A 15495-nucleotide genomic window follows, 5' to 3' on the forward strand; every position below is an offset into this window, starting at 1 on the left:
TGCTTAAAATTAAGCATACCTTTACTTAACCAGGGGCTAGTTATCTGAGAAAAAAATTATAGTTCGTGTTTCTGAAATACTACTGAGCCATTAAGTGTCAGATTTTTCCATAAAGCTTTTTTTTTGTTTTGTTTTAACAAATTTTGTAACAGATTTTGTGGAAGGGCAGCATCAACTGTATTTATGAGAGCTAAAAACAGCTTTAACCCCATAGTCACCACTGCTGTTTTATTGGCTAGTTGCTCGACTTTCCTGTTCTACATTTATGATGTGATGTGGGTATAAGGATACAGATCCAAACACTGAACTGTTGGAAGGCATAAATCTTTAGGACCATATTTGATCATTTTAGCTTCAGATCATGGAATTCTTGCCCATAGAAGGTATCAGAATTCAGCCTTTCAACGAAAGACACTGCAGGTATTGAGTATTGTGCAGGTATTGAAATGTGTACAATAAAATTATTTTATTTAGCAGTTTATTTTGTGCCTCATAATATATGCATTTCTATAATTTCTATTTCAGTCTTTGATAAAATAATCATAAATTATTTAAGGAATATAACATACGCACATCAGATAAAAGGGATATTTAAGTGGTGCACTCAACACAAAAGACATTTTACAGATTTTAGTCTATGCTTTTGAAGAATTTTGTGACTCTATGTAAAGCTGAATATGTATGCTTTCAACAGAAATTACAAGTTTTTTCTCTTACAATCAGTCCCACTAATGTTATCACCGGGCAGAATTGCCACCAAGGGAAGCAGTAGGAGGAAGAGAGGATGTTTTTTTGCCATGGATCTTTTGTTAGTTTTTGAGGGAAGACTTCCCTTTCTTCCTAGAAATAGTTTTCAGAAGTGTGGCCAAGTGTGAGTTGTCCTGAAACCACCAGAGGGGTAGAGAGTTCACCTACCAGTCTGATCCCATTATGAAGGACTTAGCACTGCTAAGAGCTTAGTAAAATGCTTTCCTTTTACATCCATACCTGTTTCCATTGCTACTTGATCTTTCAGTGTTGTGGGCATCATTCCCTCTTGGGCAATATCACATTGGTGATAAAATACAACAAACCTATGTAAAACCTATTTTTAATGTGGAGGGAATTTCATGATGGTTTGTAGGAAGGAATTTTCTCTCCACAAGCTCCAGATTTATTTTGGTCAAGAGGTGGAATCACCTCAGGGAAGTGCAACAGGATTGAGAGCTGCTTAGAGCCATCAAGTCTGCCTTGGGTTTTTTAAAATTCCTGTGGAATCAAGAAAAAAGTTCACATTGTTTTTCTTGTTAATGATACAGAGTTTGCCATAGCTGTGCTTTGATGGGATGTGCTTGGGAAACAGCCTGAGTAGTTGTCATGGTTTAACTCCAGCCAGCAGCCAAGCCCCACACTGCTGCTCACTCACTCCCTCACCAGTGGGATGGGAAGGGTAAAAGCTGGAAAACTCATGGGTTGAGATAAAGACAGGTTCATAGGAAAGCTGAAAGCTGCACATGCAAGCAAAGCAAAATGAGGAATTGATTCACTGCTTCCCATGTCAGGTGTTCAGCCATCTCCAGGACAGCAGGGCCCCCCCACACAGAACAGCTACTTGGAAGGACAAACTCCATCAGTCTGAATCTTCCCCCTTCCCACTCCTTCCCACTCCCTTTTATACTGAGCACAATGTCATGTGGTCTGGAATATCCCTTTGGTCAGTTTGGATTGCCTGTCCCAGCTGTGTCTCCCTCCCAACCTTCCTCTTTGCCAGCGTGGCAGTGCGCAAATCAGGAAAGACCTTGGCTCTGTGTGAGCCCTGCTCAGCAGTGACAAAACCATCTCTATATTATTAACCCTGTGCTCAGCACAAATCCAGAACACAGCCCTGTACCAGCCAGAAGAAAATTATCTCTACCCCAGCCAAAACCAGCACCATAGTACATCAGTATTTGCAATTGTACAAACTCATTGTGAGCAGGACTTGACCAGAGCATATCTGAAGGAGGTGAGACCTGCTTGGAATAGGCAGATGAGAGGTTCAGACTTGACTTTATAAGAAGTCTAACATGAGTAAAGTGTAATGTGGTGGTTTCAGACTGTTACTTGCAACTTTTGGAGTCTCTTAATAATCCCATTCTCTGCAGATCTGTCAATAAATCCTAATTTGTTCATTTTGGGCAAATTTGAAACTGTTTGTTTTAGATAATCAATTTTTGACATTGATTTTAAATTTTCCTGAATATGGAATTAGAACAAACCAAAAGCCTCTGTAAAGGAGGTCCTTTTTTCATCTCTTGACATACATTTCTGTTGCATATAGAATAAGAAAACTGGCGAGCTGTTGCTAGACACGGTTCAGAGCCCACACTGAGAAGCTGGGAGAAAAAGGCTCTGTATTCAGCAATTTTAGGCTCTAATTCAGTGGGATACTTTTCTGTTATTATTATGTTTGTGCACATGAGGAACCCAGATCTGAGCCTGTATTGCTGTCAAGAATGTGAGGAACAGTTCAGAGACACAATGAGATTGCCTGTGATTCATGGCTCTCTAATGATACCAAACATCATTACCAAGGGGCAGGTAATGCTCATCAGGAGTTTTCAGGAATTGATATTTTTCCCTCTTTGAATGAGTAAATACCATGGCAAAGTACTTCCTGTGGGGAAGACACATTAGCATAAGGTAAAACTGCTAGTTTTCCATAAGCAGGCAACACAGACTACCAGGAATTATTTGGCAAGAAAAATCCAGGAGACCCTTGCCTATTCATATGAGCACAAACTTCATGGACATGCAAGGAGTACACTGTAAGGAGCAGTCTTGACCCCTGTCAAGATTTCTCCTGAGAACAGCTGTGACACCAAATGTGTGGAAACAGTGCTAAAATTCAAGCTTATGGAAGAAGGTACAGAGAAGAGATTTCTGGCACAAATATAAGTAGTGAATTTTGCATAAAATTTCCGTATAAACTGGTAGATTCAAGCTGGAGCAATAAGGGAAATTTGGAGATTCGATTAAATAATCTGATGTGTATCATTTGACTTTAAATATGCCAATATAGCCTCTATTTCAGCTATTTTTAATTTTTTATCTCTAATATCAGCTACATACTCAGATATGAATGGTCCATCCAATAGTTAGAGCCTGGTCTTTATGATATGCTGTAGATTTTGATGTACTGAAGTGCAGTGTAGTTGTTTCAGGGTTTATTTTTCTTTCTCAGAAGCTCATTTATTTTTGGCAATCAATGTATGCTGTCCTGAGCAAGCATTTGAAAGTAAAGGAGTGATACCTTTCACAAGGTGGCATTAAATCCAGCAGAGAAGCAAAGTCCTGATTTTGTGTTATCCTGTAATGTGTAACAATCTCCATCAATGCAAAGTAGGGTGAAATGCTGTCAAAATAGACCAACTGTGTTTACTGCTCACTTTTCCTGCTGCTAGTGATGGCACAAGGTGAATAGTAATGGTGAGCTAGCTCTAATCTTTCAAACAGAAGGTAGAGGGCAAACAGTTTGACAAGATTAGTTATTGTGGACCACAGATAAAGGCTTAATATTTTAGCCAAGGCCTGTGTAAGCCAGGTTTATTTTGAAATACGTCTGCTGTCGAGAGCCCAACTGGCTGTATTTGTTTCTAAGTTTAATCATACACAGAATTACTCTTTTGGGTTGAGAAGACACTGAAAGGGATTTAATAGGAATGCTTGTTTGGTGACAGTGCTTTTCAGAGGCAAAAGGGTTTGCCCTGCCAAATTTAAGGCCTGTACATTTAATGAAACATACTTTTTGGAGTGACATTACAAACAGTGTTGGGCAGGCAGGAACTGGGGACAGTGCCTGTAATCATTAGATTCAACACTGTGGTCTACCGTGGTTTAGAGCTCACTGCTGCTGCTAAATCAGTCTCTAAAATATGTTTTAAGACCAGGAAGGACCATTAATACCCATCAGTCCAGCCACCTCTCTGACAGAGGGCACTGAGTTGTACTCTGCATCAGCTTCAAAACCAGGGCTGAACTCCAGCGTGCCATTTAGAAAGACACCAAAACTCTGATCCAAAAAATGCAGAGGAAACTTTGTTAAGGAGAGAGAGGCAGCCTGTGCACTGGAACCACATGTGGTCTTTATCACTATGATGGTTTATGAAGGAGTTGTTACACACCATTAAATTCAACGGGCAGTGATTTTTACTGAGAAGATAAAAAAATACTGTTAAAAAGGCAGGCTTTTGAGGTGGCAAAAATAATACCTGAATTGAAGAATAAGGATAATTAAAAATTCACTGAATCAGCCAGGAGTAAGAGGGTGATGGCTGTGTAGCATGGTAGATAGGTCATGCACTGCAAGGTTGTATCCTTGATACCAGGTTTCAGACCACTGAATATTTAAGTATTTTGTTCAATCAAAGCAGCCTCAAATTCTGAAACTGAGAACAAGCCACCCCAACACCCAGTGTTAGCACAGTGCTATTCCCTTGAGAGGGAAGCAGCTAGGGTCCAGTTCCCTCCTGCAGATAATAGAGCTGAACCAGTTTGCTCCAGCCTCCTGAGTAAATGATCCTGTCCGAGTGACTGGTTTCTGGGCAAGACAAGTATCACAGCAGCCTCTCTCTCTATGTCATTTGTTTCCTTGAATTGACAGAAAAAGCCTGAAAACAAGTATGCCATTTGGAATCCTATTAAGTTTATCCAAGAGGAAAACTGAAGGAAAGGAGAGGGAAAGGAAGGGGGTTATTTTATTCTAAATAAAATTAAGTGAATTTATTTGTACAACCACTCACCAAACAACCATTCACTGAACTCTACTGCTAAGCTGCTTGCAGTGCTTTTGTCCAATGCATTTTATTTATCTAATATATTTTCAAAAGCTTGGTTTCTAAAGGGAATTAGTGTCAGCAAAACACATTCCACAAGAAGCCAGAAATCATGCAAGTAAGGCCATCTTCATAGCCTGAGCCTAATCTTATCTACTGGAAAGATAACCAAGGATTATAGCTTAGGTTTATAAGCCTTTATATACCATTTCAAAATCCAGGATGATTTTGTTTTTATCACTTAACTCCTCCATTTGCAGGTAGAAACCATTGTTTTTGGGTAGTCTATGTATTGCTTTGCAGATTAGGACATGGGCTACTTGAAGGGTGCCTTTTCTGTCAGTTGGGTGTCCATTTCATCCATTTCTGGGCCATGATTCCTGGGAATTCACTCCATGACTGTATAAGTGTCATATTCAGAGCCCAGGAGTAAAGGCCACTGTTGTCTTTGGGGTCAGTTCCTTGGGCCAGAGATGGAGCAGTGTGGAAGGATGTACCAACATGTGTGGATTTATGCACTTGCAGAGTTTTTACTGATCTCAAGCTACAGGTTAGACTTCATCAGCAGAATATGTGAAAGAGGGAAGCAAGCCAAAAATGTGCATAAGAGTGAGTAGCAGAGAGTAGCAGGTAGCATACTTGCACATATCTGTCCAGCTTCTGTGTCCTGGAGCAAACTTCTCTGTCAGTTAGGATTTTAAGTCTGCTTTATGGACACTAAGTCTAAAACCAAATTATTATTTTTTTTACTCGCAGGAGTAAAGCTTTGCTAAAAGTCAGAGCAGATTGTCAAGCAATTCAGGGTCTGTGTGAAAACACTCCCCATAACAACATATGCTCCACCCAGGCATTGACAGCTGTGTGCATAGGTGGCAAGAGAACAGAGTTTGAAATAACTGGTAGAGAAGTTGAGAATTGTTTTGAAGTTTGAATTGCTGAGAAGTTGTCTTGGGGAAGGCTCACCTAGTAATGATCCTGTTCAGATAGCTTTCCTCTAAAGATGAGGATCTTCTTAAAGCTTAGCAACAAGTTTAAAAGGACATAATTAAACCTGTAATATAGCAGCAAGCCCCTTATGGAATTCTTTTTTTTTTCTGTATAGAACACAGATTCAACTGCTTAATTCCAAATTTGTATGAAGGAAGCATTAAGCCACTGCAATTCAAGACTCTTAACGTCGTGTCTTTTGCTAACTTAAAAATAATGATGGACTGGATGTCCCTTTCCTAAATTGTGTGTTTTATTTAATTTTACCATTTCATGGGAGCATTACAGAAGCATGTAGTGTAGATAAAGAATATTTCTAGCCATCATCTTGGTGCTTTTCATTAATGCAAATTTCATCTATCATGAAAAGCACTGGACATTTTTACTTTTTACTTTTGGATATATGTAAATCAATAGAAATAAAACCAAAGTTGTACCTATCCATCTGAATCCATAGCTTTTTCCTGTATTTTATATGTCATTTTGTACTCACTTTGCATGCATGCATACAATAATTGTATAAAGAATGCTGATGTGGCATATGTTGAGAGAATTTATTTCTTAAGGGACAGATTTTCTGGAAGTATTTGAAGAATGAAGAAATAGTGAAGGTCATCTGCTGCAGTTTTCAAAAATTTCTAAGGAATAAATTGAAATGTGCGAGAATGGGGAGTGAGTCCTTTGTAAAGCATTCCAAAAGGTGTGTCTGTCCTTGCACATTTGGACCCTCAGCACTACAGCAGAATGGCCCACCCACCATATCTTTCTTCTGTCTCATCTAAAATATTAATTCAAATGCTTTCTTCTTAAAAGACTTATTCAGTTGCTTCATGAGATGCAAATTCAGTGAGTGTCCTTGCTTACCTCTCAGGAGGAAGTGTCATGTTGCACATTTAACTTACATTATGAGGACTCTTCAAAAGCAAGAAGACAAATGTCATTTGTTAGAATGTTAGAATTTGTTAGAACTTCTCTTAGAATACAATCAAATGTGGTCAGTGCTGCTTTCAGTTAAGTAAAATTTGGTGAAATTACACGAAGTAACAGAAGTTTCTTTCTTCATGTCTTCATGTCTTGCACATTTTCAATAAAACCCTGCAAACACTGAGGCTAGTTCCCAGCATTGTCCATTCTTCTGTTTAAGTTCCCTTTGATCTTGGGGTACAAAACTATTACTGCAGTTTTCCCCATTGAAATGCTCAGTCTCCAGAGGGAGCTGCCTGCAGTATCCCCTGGGCTGGGCACAAAGCTTTATCAGCAAGGGCTGGCTCTGCCACCCTCTCCCCTCACAGGTAGCACCTCCCTGGCACCAATGGCCTTTTGAGCTGCCTTTTATTTATTACTCACAAAGAAAATGTTGCTTAGTGTGAGTTGGGATGACAGAGTTGGGCCCTTGGTGAACAAAGAGTCCAGGATTATCATTCCAAAAAGCCCCCTGAGGCCTGTATCAAGAGTTATTAACCACTGATTCAGCGCATAGCATTATTTTGTAGGCTTAAGTGGGATTTCAATGGTATATTGGGTCTTGTGTCTGTGTAGGGGTAAATTTTGCCCTCTGTTATTTTATCTTATAAATAGCTGTTACAATTTCTCTTTTACGTTGCTGCTTAAATCTCTTTCAAAGGTACAGTGTCTTAATCCGCTGCTAACTTTTTTTTTTCCTTCTGATAAAGAATAAACAAATTTGCAAATCCACATATGACTGAAACAAAAGGCAAATACGCTCTGCATGGTTTGTATTTGGTGAGGAATACCTCATTTTGATGATTTCAGTCATCATTCATTTGAAAAGCAGTAACTATGATTGTTAAGCCTCATTATTTTCAATGAAGCCTGACAGTTTCAAGGTTAAACAGAAGACAGCTACTTTCATCCCAGTGGTATTTCTCTTCAAACATGGGCAGCTCTTCGCTGACTTGTTCTGCTCTGGTGTGCAGTGCCATTGCTTGGTCACAGAGTGGTGCACATCTAAACCCACTTGCAGGGCAGTGTGTAAGCTGTGACATCCAACTTGTGTTTCCCCAAAAGGAGCCTCAATTACTGAAGTCATTCCCTCCCCACCCCCTGCCTTGTATAAGCCACACAATATTTTTTTTTTAACTGAACAGTGATTTAAATAAGCCATGATCTCAGATTTTACAGGTTTTATGCTGTCTCCCAGAAAAACAGTTTTGAGCCCAAACCTTCTGTTTGTCCAAACAGTTTGAAATCTTTCTCCGGTGCTTTTATGTCTCTGAAGTACATTAGAGAGGCTGCTAGTGTGAAAGAGGCCTCCAGCAAGAGTTAAAACGGCTGAGAAAGCTGCTTTCATGCCACTGAAAGAGGACTAACCTGCCATTGCTTTCTGGAATTGCACATGGACTGGCAACCCATGTAACAGGGAAACTTCCCAGTAAGAATGACTGACAAAACTGTGACCAATCAGTAACTGAGAATCTAAATCCTTAGAACTCAGAAAGCATTGATGTATCCATGTGAGAAAACTTCCAGGAGCAAATAGTGAAATCCCTGACTTTATACTTGCATGTACTGAGGGCACTGAGTTAGGGCTGTTTGGGTGCTGCCTCCATAAAGCCAAAGCACAGTAGATGTTATTTCACAAAACCGCCAGAAAATGCATTAGTTGGAGGTGCAGGAAGAAGAAGGAAAAGTGACCATTGGAAAACTGAAGGGAGAGGAGTACCTAAGCAGTAGTTTTTTAGCTGTGCATTCACTCCTTCAGAGTCCCTGTGGAACAGCTAGAATGAGCTGAACTTTCCACATACTTTTCCTGGTGTCTGATGATTACATTTGGGTGGTGAATTCTTAATCTCGCTTCAGGAATTAAGTCACCTGGTGAGTACAATGAAAGGTGTAGCTTCATCGTGCTTGGTGGTTCCTGGAAAACAAGAGTGTTTCAATACGTACCAAGCACATTAGTCATGACTTGTGGCAATAAATCCATGTTGACTAGTTTACGTGCACTGAAGTTACTAATGCATTCAGGAGATAAAATGCATTTTGCAATTTTGATAAAGCTGTGTTATTTTTATTTCCTATCTGCATTTCTTGTGTTGTACAATTTTTTTTTTAATTGTCTTACAAGATAAGGAATAAATGGTCAACTTTGTAACAATGAATACAGCTATTTGAAGCTGCAGCTCTGTTTATCCATTGTGGGAGCTGTGTGTATAATATTCTGGACATGGCTCTGAAGGTGTTCTGCTACACACAGTGTCTGCTTTTATACGGATAGTTTATTTGTGGGAGAGCTTTCATTGAAGGATACTATAAAATACAGACAAATTGAAGAAATAGCTTGAATGCATGATTTCTGGAATGATGAAGATAAATGTGTGTAGATGCAAAATGATGCACAAATTTAGTCCTTTGCATTTGTCTACATACTTTAACGAAAGAAAGATCAAATTAAGCCAGTGAGAATCTGAACATGTTTATAGTGCCTGTGCCTTAAAACTAAGAGGATTGGGCAGCTCTTTGTCCTACTTATTTATTTTCTGTAGTTGTATTGACACAAGAATCACGCAGGCCACCTTCAAAATATCATCTTCCACGTCCTCAGAAGCTTGTCTTGTTGAGTATTTTGAAAAAGTTTTTACACAAAACACATCGGCTTTTAGACATAAATTTATAAACTGGGGAGTAAAAGTATCTGTTGGATAATGGGCAAGATATTTTTTAAGGGGAAACAATAGTTAAGTGCCACATTTAACAAGAGCCATGGACAGCTCATATTTTAAAAGTGCAAAAATTAATTGTCTTGCTACAACCGAAGTGTGTATGTACCGCAGGATTGCTGCACAGGGTTTTGTGTTAACACCATACAGAGATACTACATGCACTACAAAGGGAAAATGAGTTGATATATATGACTGGCTGCAGATGGGTTGGGTTGTAGGTTAAAAAGTTTTTCACAAGTTGTCTGCATTTTCCCTTAATGTCTGTCTTTTACAGTAGTGCTTTGTTTCTGAGCGTGACCACCACCAGGACAGCTTGGTTCAGTGCAAACACTGTCTCTTTCAGCCAGAACATTCCTAACATTAGCTTCCTTTTTTTTTCTCTCCTCTCCCTCTCCCCTGCCCCCTCTCAGGTTGGAAAGGCTGGTGGACGTCCTGAGGAAGAAGGTTGGAGCAGGGACCATTAGGACCGTGATCTGATTGAAAGCTGTAGTCTAAGGAAGCTTTCACATCTGGTGACCAGGCTGCTTCATTCAGCACTGTGTAAACACTGAAGCCTTAACTTAGCAAACAGTTGTTAGAAGTGGGACACTCCAGCGACATTCCAAGCTGAGATAAAATCAAATCATAAATGTTTAACTACTTTGCTGCTGAGTTCTGTGATTTGTTAAAATGTTTCATTGCAAACATGTATTTGTTTTTAACCAAATGCGTTGTGGCACTGTGTGTTGTGAAAAAATCTGTAGATGCTTATTTTAACAGTCTGTTCTCTCAGTGTTGTTAGACTGTAGTCTGCTGCAAGGCACAGTATGGTCATTTTTTTTAAATACTGCAGGCTTCAAAATGCTGCAAAGCAGTTGCAAAATTTAAATCCCTTATTTTATTTGTGAGACTGCAAATAGTCCAGTATTTGTATGTTAAATATATTAATTGATAAAGTAGGTTGGCATTCAAGAAATATCTCTGGCTGGTATATTGGATATTTTTTTCCTCCTTACTCATAGCCCATTGAATTGCAGGTAGTAACTGTGGCTACATCAAAGGGCAGGATAAATGTGTAGCTTTATACAACAGTTGAATAGCTTCAACTATTCTGCTAGTACATGGTATTTTCAATGAACATTAAAAGGACTTTTGCATTTAGGTTTCGCTGGAAGTACAGCTTAAAAAATTGCAACATGAAAGCCTTGTGACATTGTACAGTGTCAGACAGTGGAGAAAGTTTCCTGTATTGTTTTCAGTCATTCCTCTGTGCTTTTATACAAGGGAAAAGCTCTCAGATTTCAGAAAGCACCTTATAAATTAAAAATTCACCTTTTCAGTGTTTGCCTCTTTCCTGCAAGGCTTGGATTGCTCTGCAGTGCAGGAGTACCATCCAGGTTGGGTTTGAGGCCAAACTGTCAATCCTCAGCTTTTTATACTCATGAAGTGCCCTAGGATGTAAAGGCTGGAGCATAGAGTCTGACAGGGAAGGGAGACACTCGGGGCTGAGGAGGAAGATTTGGGGTATACAGACATTATAGGCTTTACAGATACATTAGAGCTGAACTGAAAGTTATGTTTGTGACCCAGTCATCTCCCTGTATGAACAGTCAGGTCAGTACTCATATAATCCTGCTCAAGAAAGCAGCTGTAATCTCTGAGCACCCCAAATTCAATAAAGAATCTCAGCAGCCAGCTGGGCTTTATTGTCTCCTCAGGAGCAGCCAGCTCAGGCAAGGTGAATATAGCTCCTGAGGCTCCCACTTGTCTGCTTTGCTTTGTGTTTAATGGTGCTACATGGTCTCACCTCTTAATGCTTGCTTGTTCAGATGTTGTGATAGTGATGACTGTCTGGAAAAAAATGAAATTTTAATTTTAGGTGTAGAGAGAGACATTTTAATGTCTGTTTTTTCTTTCAGACACTTAAATGTTAAGCCTTCTTCATCTGCAGACCTAAGCCCCTCCTAGTTTCAGTTGACCAAACCTAACCTCTTGCAGGGAGATAAGTAGCATCCCTCCAAGCCACATTTACCCAAGTCACTTCTAGAAACTTCTGAAGTGCTCCTTTTTGACCTTTGGTCAATCCTAAGATAGCCAGTGAGTCTGGAGCCTCTCCCCCACACCTATTCAATGGGAAAAAATTCTAATGCTTCCCAGCCAGAGGATTGCCACCCCCCACCAGATTCCAGCCCCTTCACCCTCTCCCACGTGCTGCTGTTCAGCTCTTTGGGTGACTCAAAGGTGGAGCTCTTTGTCCTACTGTTCTCACTGAGCTTTGTGCAGGAGGCAGATGACAAGATCTCCTGAGCTGTCAGTGCTATTGAACCATTTCTGCTGTAAGGAGGTGGTGAGGAGGGAATAAAGACAAAAATGTAAGGACAACCATACTCTTCTAGACCAAAGCCCAAAGACTGCCTTTGGCAATAACAAATAAAAGATGCCCAGAAAAGGGTATAAAGGCAGTTCAGCACTAGTGACCACTCTCCCAAGTGTCCCAGCAAATTAGTTAGAGTCTTTCTAAGCCAGAGGTGGTGTCTTTCTATTTAGCAGCATTTTTTTCATTACCTGTTTTTAAATCCATTTAAGTTGTATCTACTTGTTCCTTTCACAAGGTCTTATGCAGTTAATGATGCATTGAGTAAAGAAATACTTCCTTTTCTGTTAGGAAGCAGCTCTATTTATTTGCTATCACGTAGTTTTTGTATGAGAGAAATGGTGAGGAACCATTCCTTGTTCATATTCCATGTCCCATGTGATTTTACATATTTGCCATAATTTCCCCCACTTTCCTTTTCCAGAGAGAACTCCTAGTCTCATTTAAAGGAGCTGTCTCATGTTTTTAATTGGCCTTGTCATACTAATTTGTTATTTTCCAGCTCTGCAATTTTTACTGAGATGCAACCAGATTTGTGCCTAGTGTTCAAAATATAGACAAAATGTGACTTTAATAGTTTTCATAATGATGTTGTCTGTTTTATTGTTTGTTTTATTCTCTATTTGTAAACGTTTTTAGCATTGGACTTGCTTTGTGACTACTATTAATTTAGATTATTTATTGGTGTTAATATTTCCGTAGTCAAACAACAATTCTAGATCTCCTTCCTCGGTTGTAATGCTCAGCTCAGAGTTCATCGTAGCTAGTATGAAGACTTAGCATTTATGGTAACTTAGCATTTATGGGTGCTGAATGTCACCTGTTGTTTTAGCATTCCCTGGTGACTGTGAGCTCTTACTCCATCTCTTCTCACTGCTCCTCTTTAATACTCACTCTTCATACAGCAAAGTATCGTCAGCATCTCCATGCTGAATATGGTGATATGAAATACTGCCATCTCCAAATTAACCCCTTCAGTTAATCACTTCAAGGTGATTTCTTAGTTAAGTTAAACATGGCCTCTGGGACAAAGATCCCTGCAGGACAATAAGGTAGCTTTTCCTTCACTGTGAAAATTAAACATTTATTCTTGCACATTGTTTTAATCTAACTTTGAAGTACTAGTTTTCCAGTGTAAAATTATTAGTTATTGCTTGGCAGCTTTTATGAGGAAGTTGTTTGCTACTTTGAAAATGCAAGTTTACTAAATCAGGGCCTGTGCTCCATGCATGAATGTACTAAGTTCCTCCTTCCCCTAGGAGTGTCAAGAGCTCCTCACCTTTCCCCAAGTATTTCTGCGTCCAAGTGAATAATCTTGTGAATGCAGGCTTCCTACAGCCAGATTGTTTGACCTGCAGCCTCTTGTGTCCATTGGCTTTGTTTGGAAAAGTAGGATGGGCCATGCAAAAGCCATCTAGCAGACTTGGTGTCAGATGCATTTGATTGCAGGTAATATTTGATTCGGTAAAATTAAAAGATGGTTTTGCTCCGTAATTTTCCTTTTGACATGTTACACCTAAGGTGAAAAATTAGTTCCTGACTCTGTCTTTTGTGTTGCAACCAAGTAGCCTGGAATTCAGTGATAATTTAAGTTAAGGCGTTTTGTCATAAATGACAAATGTGGATAAATGTATTTGAATGTTAATTAAATTAGATGTATTGATTTTTAAAATTCAGCTGGAAATGTTTTAATTCTTTGGAAAGGACCCTGGGAAATTTACTGTGTTGAGAGTAGAAAGATTCAAAACCAGTTCAGTTCTCCTTCTTCCTTGCTAACAACCTGGTGTGTGGTCTTTGGCAAATTCCTTAGTGACTGTCGTTAAAGGCATGCAGTCCCTGAAGAGGTTCCTGGGCTCCTCCAGGGAGTTTGCAAAAGTATCTATGTGGTTAATGTCAAAACACTTTCACTTCTTCACCTGCTGAAGTGAGCAGCATAAATCACATAGGTCTGGTAGTGGAGGCCCAGCCTTTAGTGCCCTCAGCAGAGCTGCTGGTCCTGTTGAGCCCGGTCTAACTTTAGCCTTTCAGTGTAATGAGGGCCAGAAATCTGCTCTGGTCAGTAGAAATAGGCCATAACAACAACATGGGTTAATGGGCTTATCATGTGGTTTATTCATTGAGAACTGATTGATGCCTGTGCAGAGCTCTGAAAGTGAAAAGAGGCCTGCTCCCATACAGCAGACAAATGCAATTGTCACTTCTGTCCTAATATATGTGAGAGAGATGAGATTGCATCCGATTATGTACCAGGAGTAGCAATTCATTTCCCTCCTGATGGAAAAACAGTTCATGATGAAAGGTAGCTCACCATAGGTGATTCTTACGGTGACAGTGTAATTACTGGTCAAATTAGGGTCCCTGCTGTCTTGAATAGAACAGAGATACTCAGAAATGTTCTTCCCCTGTGAGATTTTGTGTCTTTCTCTTGATGATCCTGCGGCACGTTATGCATTGGGAGCCATTTCTGCTATATGCCAGGGTAAAATATGTAAATAGCATCATGTTGGCTCGGGATAAGAGCATTATTAATGCTTTTCATCACTGTAATTATATTCCTAGTAAGCCTTCCCTAAGCCCTCACTAATTAACAATATTGTGACAAATCAACTTTAATAGAAAAGAACTGTGGACCTTTAGTCTTTTAGTACTATTTTTCATGCAACCCACAGCTGAAAACTGGTGGCATGGCATTCTATAGTGGTGTTGGGAAAACTGCTGATATTTGAAAAGTTCAAAGACAGCTCAGTCTTGTTAGTGGAGTCCTGCTGCTGAAGTCTGTTTGATTCCTCTTTAAATATATTCACAGCAAAGTAAGATTCATTGGTTAATCATTAATGTTAAGGAATATTAAAACTGTTTTTATAAATAAGCTATCATACTGAAATGGTTTAGTGAGGTCAGTATGTTGTCATATTCACATTTATTTATTTGTTTATTCCAAATCAAGAATATTTTACAAGATTGACATTATATATATTCTTACCAGGTGATCAAGAGTTGTAACATCTTTAATCCATTTGCACAAATGAACTTACTGTCTAAATGTCAGGATTTCTCTGTGTCTTTATTTCCTTCAATTAGAACAAGGCTGTTGGTTTTGTGGGGTTTTCTTCTTCTTAACTTATGCCCCTGAAGATTTTCCTCCCATGCAGGAATCAGCTGTGGGGCACATGAAACCTCTGGCGGGCAGCTTTTCTTGCTGTGATCGCAGCGTTACGTGGGCTGACTCTTATCACTGTAACATTTCACATCAGGTCTGCAGAACTGGACTTTCTCTGTTTGTTCTTCTCATGCATTGGTAAATAAAATGTATTCACGAGTTCAAAAAGACAAAGTAGTGTTCTCATATTAGGTCGATTATAAGTCAGCTGTTGAGCTTCAGTGTTCTAAACATTTCATTCTTCAGTTTTGTTGGGAGCCCACGTGTTCTGGGAGGCTTTTAAACAAATACTTGAAATGGTTGAAAGATTTACATTGCCAGTGCCTAGCTAAATATGTAGTCTTTAGAAAAGACATGGTTTATTTTGGCACCATTTGACAAACTCAAATATTTTAAACATTTGTTAAGTTTGAGCTTGCACATTTGAACTAAAAGTTTGCATTCCAAAATTGCATCTCAGGTTACCTGTCTCTCTCTCTTTTGTATTTTATAATCCCTTTATTAAAATAGTCTGCAAAAGAA

General features: G+C 39.3%; 1 protein-coding gene across 4 annotated transcripts in view; it reads left to right on the top strand.

Moving 5' to 3' along the window:
- Nucleotides 1–15495, top strand: part of MIPOL1 (mirror-image polydactyly 1) — a 184808-nt gene extending 169313 nt beyond the window's left edge. For all 4 annotated transcript variants that reach the window (XM_086891698.1, XM_023927849.2, XM_023927852.2 and 1 more), the window contains one exon: nucleotides 9871–15495. In XM_086891698.1, coding sequence (XP_086747824.1) covers nucleotides 9871–9937 — 67 coding nt within the window. In that variant the 3' untranslated portion in view covers nucleotides 9938–15495. The remainder of the gene's footprint in view (nucleotides 1–9870) is intronic.

This window comes from Cyanistes caeruleus, chromosome 6, assembly GCF_971803275.1.
Source record: "Cyanistes caeruleus chromosome 6, bCyaCae1.hap1.1, whole genome shotgun sequence".
NCBI classification, from domain to species: domain Eukaryota; kingdom Metazoa; phylum Chordata; class Aves; order Passeriformes; family Paridae; genus Cyanistes; species Cyanistes caeruleus.